Raw genomic sequence first — 7,057 nt, 5'->3', positions numbered from 1 at the left:
TCCAGCATATAAAGCAAAAGAAGCTTAGTAGATTTATTATATAGTTTTGTGGATAAAGAGTCAGTATAATCTGTGTTTTCATAATTTCAACCTCTGCTTGTTAGGGAATTTTTGGTCCACTGGGTTGTCCGCTCAGTGACTATTGTCTGCTCAGTGACTAACCTCTTGCCCGCTCAGTGACTAATGTCTTTCTTTGTATAAGGGTGTATTCAGAGATAGCTGTGAATCACTGATATGAACGCCCACTGGACCAAAAATCCCAGAACAAGCAGAGGTTTAAATATTGAAAACCAAGTTGTCCTAAATCCTTTATTACAAAAGTATGCACAAATCTGCTCATCTCCCCCTGCTCTTTAACACGGTGCCTGCAGATTGGACTGCATTTCATTGTGACAGGTTCCCTTTAAAGAATTGAGTAGTATTATATAATATATCAGAAGTAGCCAAAGCAGAAAATATATAATATATACTGAGCATTTTGGCAAAATGATCAACATATAAGGAGAAACTTGCCTAAAATTGCAATGTGTTATCATATATTAATAAAATTGCACAAAACGCTCTAAATAAAAGTTCTTCAGTTTAATTCAGTTGTTGCCAACTTGTTTCCATGTCACAGATAAGTTTCCTCTATTATTTCGCTACTTTGCTTTTTTACATCACAAGTTTCTTTAACCAGTGACACCAAACTGGAGACACTTGTGCTGGGATCCAGTAGTTTTACCAGAGGTATATTTACAGTCTTCTCTTTAAAGATACGACTTTGTAATGTCATGGCCGACATTGAGTCAATCCCCAGAGAACTGAGAAGAGTACTGCTACTGATATCACTTGAGCTGACCCCCGTGAGCTCCGTAACTACTAACAAAATATAATCTTCACAAGTTTCTCGATTACCATCAGCAGGTTTCTTTTCTTTTGGGGTTTGCTCCCAACTCTTCATCTCTTCCATTACCACATTATAGAACCGCTTCTTCAAGCCTGGAATATGTGACAGCATGCTTTCATACATGTTTTTGACGTTAAAGCTGACAATTGCTTGATTTGAGTTATTTATTTGAAGGCATTTCTTCAGATACTCATGAATTTCCACAGTATTTAAAAGGAGAATTCCTTTTGCTTCTAAGAGTTTATGAATTTGATACTGATTGAGTAAAACTCCAAGGTTGAGGCCACCCCAACAGATCGATTGTCCACAAAGGCCCTTATTCCTTCTGTATTGGCAGAAAATATCTAGAAAGGAGTTGGCAGCTGCATAATTTGCTTGTCCTGGATTTCCAACAAACGAAGCGACAGATGAAAAGCACACAAAGTAGTCAAGTTTCATGTTTGATGTGGCAAGGTGAAGATTCACTGCTCCATCTACTTTTGGGCTGAGAACTTTCTCAAAGTGAAGCAAGTTTAGGTTCTGTAGAATTCCATCATGAAAAACAACGGCACTATGGAAAACGCCTTTTACTGGGATATTTGGAAATATTGTTTTCAATAATTCCAAAGCAGTTTTTACTTCTGGGTAGAAGGAAATGTTACATTGTATGGCAACTATCTTGGCAGTTTCCTTTTGATTCTGAACTGCGGTTAATTGTTGTTCCATTTCTGGGTTTGGCTTTCTTCTGGATAAAATTGCTATATGGCTACCACCATTGTTCATAATGAATTTCACAGTTTCGAATCCGAGACCAGTCAGACCACCTGTGACAATGTAGACTGCATTATCTTTGAAAAGCATTGGATCAGGTGCTGACATTGGTATCTTGGAGATAGCATTGGTTAGCTCAATTACAGGTAAGGACTGGGTTACAAAGTAGCTGGTTTCTTTAATGTCCAAACCAGGTTCATGTTGAACCAAAACTTTTGGAATGATAATGCAGGTTTTTGGAGATATAGAATAAAGCCACTTATGCAGTTCTTTTGCATTCTGATGTAAATATGCCTTCTGGAAAGGAGCAGAAATATCAAGCAAGTGAATGCGAAAGTCTTGATTGCTGCTAAGAATTAGATTGTGCCAGTTTTTAACATTTTTATGATCAGATAAAAATACCAAATCTTTAAGAAGTGGTAATGTATTAAGCATTTCTATAGTGACAGCTCCAGCTGTTGGAAGAATAACCATGGAAGTGCACTGCTTATCAATCACGCTACTTCCATCAGATATCACTGTCTCCCATCCAGATTCTTTTGCTGTCTTGGACAAAACTGTGCATAAAACTGACTTTACATCAGATGTTAGAATAACAAGTTTAGGTTTATTCTTTGCACATGGTAGTTGATTGTGCAGAATTTCCCAGGCCAAGATAAAGAATGAGATACAAGGTGCATTTTTTATCAGTGGTGCTTTTTTGACTAAGTAGCAAACATTTTCTGGAATAATGACATTAGAGTCTGCAGTTATTGGATAGCAGGCAACAACTCGATCACCAGCGTGAGTTTTCTTAACAGCTTTGCCAACAGCAGTCACTACACCGGCAAAATCCAGAACAACGAGCTTATGCTTATCACTAGCCAAAGAGTTCCAGTACAGAGTATTCCCATATTTCCAGCTTGAAAGGCTAACAGGAAAATAATCATCTGTGTGGATGCAAATTTGATCAACACGAATTTCTAAGTCTTGGCTTTTAAGCATAGAAACATTGAAATTAGTTTGTTCAGCAGAAATTTTAGCCACTGTATAAGGCTCCGAAGTGTAAAGGGTAAAATTATCAGATTTTATTTCCTGTCTTCTCCTTTCAGTGATGGTGGTAGTAATTTCACCTGTGTAAATTGACCCTTCTTTAATCCAGACCTCTGGATACTCCTCCGGATTATAATGAAGAAGAACCTGGGCTAATGCCGCGACATCTTGGGAACTTGAGGAGCTAACATCGATCAGCTGAAATGTTACTTCTGGTATTTCTATGATACACGATCTCGTCATTCCGACAAAAGCAAATCCAGGGTTAATGCGATCAGCAGTATTGCCAACAGTTCTGAATGTGACTGTCCGGATGGAAGGCTTGGGGGTCTTTTTTCTCATTGATAAAATCAGCTGTTGATAGACTTCACAGCATTTCGCTAGATATTGTGTAAGATTATCTGGAATATCTTCAGTTAATTTTTGGATTCCCCACATAAATACAACATCTTCGCAATCACTATTAAGAAGTTTATGTGCTTGAATATCTGAATTCCAGCTATTGAAAGCAATGTATTTCACGTCTTTCTGCATGTAGTTTGATAATTTTTCACCTATTCCAACTTTGTCAGAATAAATCAATAGCTTTGTCTCCATTTCTGATCTTTGACCGAATTGTGAGCTCTTTGTCCAGTTTACTTGGAAAAAAGTGTTTTCTATTTTATTTGCAGTTTGCCTTACATATGTCAATTGAACACTTTTTATTTCTACTAAAATGGAGCCATTGATATCTGCAAAACATCCACATAGTTCAATGTACTTTTCAGTTGTTTTTATAATTTTCATATAAATAATCATTTCTTCTTGAAGAGGCTGTAGCATTGTTAAACTTCCTATGGATGACGGGAAGAGTGCTGAGTCTTTCATTCCCGTTCCCACACAAACTACCATTTGAAGGAAGCAGTCTAAAATGACTGGATGTATGTGGTACTCGTACATTGTTTCCCTGACTTCTTCACTCACTGTTATTCTGGCAATTCCTTCATTAAGATCTTTTCCATAATGAACATCGCCCAGCTGTTTGTAAGCCTTCCCATACTCAAACCCAACTGTGGAGAGGTGTTCATATACTTTTTCTGATTTGAAAACTGAAGTACATCTTTTGAAGATTTGTTCAGCTGAGATTTTTTTGTCTTTGTTTAGTTTATAGTTATGTTTTTGTATTTGCCCACGTGCAAAAACATGTGATGTTAGAACTTCAAATAGGGTTGCTTTGTCTTCTTGGCGTAACTTGATTTTTAAGTCCACAGAGTCTTGGTGGAGAACACAGGGGCTGGAAAATGTTGCACTGATTTCCAAAGAACTTAACGGCAATTTAGGTTTAAAGCTGGTAGCCGCAGCCGCCAATCCAAGTTCTACATAGAATGCACCTGGGATAAGGGCAGAGCCTCCATTTTTATGCTCATAGACATATGGTGTACTGACTTTTGAAACCTTGCAGTGGAACTCAGACAAATCTTCACTCAAGCTATGGATTAATGGATGATTGGGACTTGATGATGTTTGGTTCCCTTGTCTAATTTTTTCATATTTAATATCTTGTTTGATACAATCAAATTGATATCTTGGAATTGTTGAGGGTGAAGATTTATAGGCATCGAATACATTACTCCAGTCAGGATTGTGTCCTTGAGTAAAAAGTGACATTAGCATGGAAAAGACAGTTTCATATTCTTTTTGGGGCTGTATAGCAGGTAATACTGTTGTTTTTGCTCCTAAAGTTTCAATGATGTTCCTTTGCAATGCTCTCCGAGGACCTATTTCAATGAACAGTGGATTTTCTTTATCTCTTGCTGATGCTTCTACAGCTTGTTGAAAAGCAACTGGTTCGCGAATATTTTTAGCCCAATAATCACCTGTGGTGAAATCTCCTTTGGATGCTAGCTTACCTGTCACTGTAGAAAAAAGATCAACTTCCATGTTTTTTTCATGCAAATCATGTAAAGTCTCTATTACTTCATGTAATATCGGATCCATCATTGGGCTGTGGTATGCTGCAGGAACATTTAGCTTTTGGAGAAATATATTTTTTTCACTGTAATTTTTGATCAACTCCCCATGAAGGTGTTCTACTGAGTAAGAATCGCCCGACAATGTGCATGAAGTAGGACTGTTGTAAGCAGCAATGCATACTTTGTCTTTGTATGACTGAACTATTTCTGATACTTCAGTGACTGGTAGATTGCTAACTACCAGCATACTGCCTCCGGTGGCTTTGCATTGCAGCATACTTCTGCAATAAATGACTTTTACAGCATCTTCAAGTGATAGAAGTCCAGAACAATGAGCTGCAGCAACTTCTCCAACTGAGTGTCCAACAATGCCACCTGGCTTGACTCCCCAATGTGTCAGAAGAGCCATTAGCGACACCTGAATTGTAAAGAGCAGCAACTGGGCCACATCCGGCCCTGAGAAATCATCAAACTCTGTCTCTAACAACTGCAGCACAGAAATGGAGGTGTAAGCTTGGATCAACTTATCGATTGACACACATTTTTCTCTAAACACTGGCTCATGTTCAAGTAGCATCTTACACATTCCTTTATAAAGGACTCCATTCCCACAAAATATAAACACAATATGAGGACTGGATTTAACAACAGGAACCAATTTGCTCACAGCTTGTAGCTGTTGGCGTAAATGAGTTATAGAAGAGGCGAGAAATGCTGTTCTGTATTTGTAATTTAGGTGACTTCTCCTGCAAGCTGCTGTGTAGACCAGGTTCTCCAGGGATAATGATTTTGTGTTGCTTAATTCTTGCTTTGTATCTTCAATACAGAATTGAAGGGAATTGCTGGAAGCCGCTGATAATATAAATAATTCTACTGATCTTTTCGAATGATACTTAGGGTATTCTTGATTATCTTGCTTTACAACAACATGAACATTAGTTCCTCCAAACCCAAAACAATTTATTCCTGCCATTCTTCCGAATTTGATGTCCTCTTGCCATTTTTCAGAACTGGTTGGAATTTCGAGATTGGATTCCTCTATGATTTTGATGCCATTCTCTTTAGAGTAATGTAATGATGGCGGAATAATTTCATGATGCATCATGAGAAGAACTTTGATCAACCCAGCAGCCCCAGCAGCAGATTCAGTGTGACCAATATTTCCTTTAACTGATCCAATCTTCAGGGGCTTCATTCCATTACAGCGCTTTTTCCCAATGACATTTCCTAAGCTGGCAGCTTCTGTTGGGTCACCAGTTGGTGTCCCAGTGCCGTGAGCCTCAACATACTGTACAGAGCATGGATCTGTCCTACTGTAGATATGCTGTAATAGATGTTCCTGCTGATGTTGAGATGGTCGTGTGATTGGTGATACAGTGTGTCCATCTTGGTTTACTGCACTTGCAGTTATAAGTCCCCAGATTTTGCAGTATTCTTCTTTAGCCTGAAAAAAATTTTAAAAAATGTTAAACAGAATTCCTAGAGGAAAATGGAAGTAGACAGCGTAATAATAACCTTCTCACCAAAATGTAAATGGGTTATCTATTCTTCTATGGGACTAAACACTTATTAGTCTGTAGTTTAATACATGCTTGTTCTGCCATATGATCTCCTGGATCAAATCGGTCACAGATTGCTCCTGGTGGCGAGTTTCCTACTTTCTGTGATGTCATGTTGACAGAACAGTTTCTTCTCTTCCGCTCTTCTCTGTCAGTGGAGAATAAGTGCTGATGTCATGCTGATTGACAGCCTCTCTCCCCACTGCCAAACTCAGCATAGATACATTAAGCTAGTGTGATTCACTTTTTATGAGCTACCGCATGAGCAGTGCAAAAAACTTTGTGCTTCTGATATTCAGTACCTTCGCTGAGTATATGTGTCACAAGCAGTCCAATGAGACTATACTGCTCATGCAATGCAAATCACAGAAACTCAGTGTGTCTGCGCTGAGTTAGGTAGCAGTGAGCTGCCTGTCAAACAACATGATGTTGGCAGTGACACATCGTTGACAGAGCAGAAGCTAAGGAACTGCTCTGTCAACGTGACATCACAGAAAGTAGGAAAATCGCTGCCAGGGGTGGTCTGTGACTTCTTTGAGTCAGGAGAGATTGGCGCCTGGCAGAACAAGCAGTTAATTAGCAACTACCTACCGTTGAGTGCTTTGTCCCATGGAAGAAAAAAAAAACACCCAGGTAATCCCTTTTAAATGAACTTGGGAAAAGGAAAAGCCTCACAAAAGTTTTGGTCACTTTGGAGAAAGGTTGATGGTAGATGAAACATAGGCAGTTAGCAATCGGAAGATTGCAATTAAAGTGAGAAGAAAAAACAACTAAAAGTGAATGATACATAGAGATGTAAGAAAAAATTTGTGGGACACAGATCTGACCTAGTGACTAAAGGTACTGTCACACTCAGCGACGCTACAGCGATATAG

The 7,057-nt window shown here is 38.6% G+C and overlaps 1 protein-coding gene across 1 annotated transcript in view; it reads right to left on the bottom strand.

The window, feature by feature from the left end:
• Window positions 1–517: 517 nt before the first annotated feature.
• The window catches only part of LOC138643300 (mycolipanoate synthase-like), a 28,930-nt gene continuing 22,390 nt past the window's right edge, over window positions 518–7,057 (bottom strand). Inside the window, exon 7 of the mRNA XM_069732231.1 lies at window positions 518–6,067. Coding sequence (XP_069588332.1) covers window positions 614–6,067 — 5,454 coding nt within the window. The 3' untranslated portion in view covers window positions 518–613. The remainder of the gene's footprint in view (window positions 6,068–7,057) is intronic.

The sequence above is a fragment of the Ranitomeya imitator genome, chromosome 6 (assembly GCF_032444005.1).
Source record: "Ranitomeya imitator isolate aRanImi1 chromosome 6, aRanImi1.pri, whole genome shotgun sequence".
Taxonomy (NCBI): domain Eukaryota; kingdom Metazoa; phylum Chordata; class Amphibia; order Anura; family Dendrobatidae; genus Ranitomeya; species Ranitomeya imitator.
This window is presented reverse-complemented; position numbering and strand designations above follow the sequence as displayed.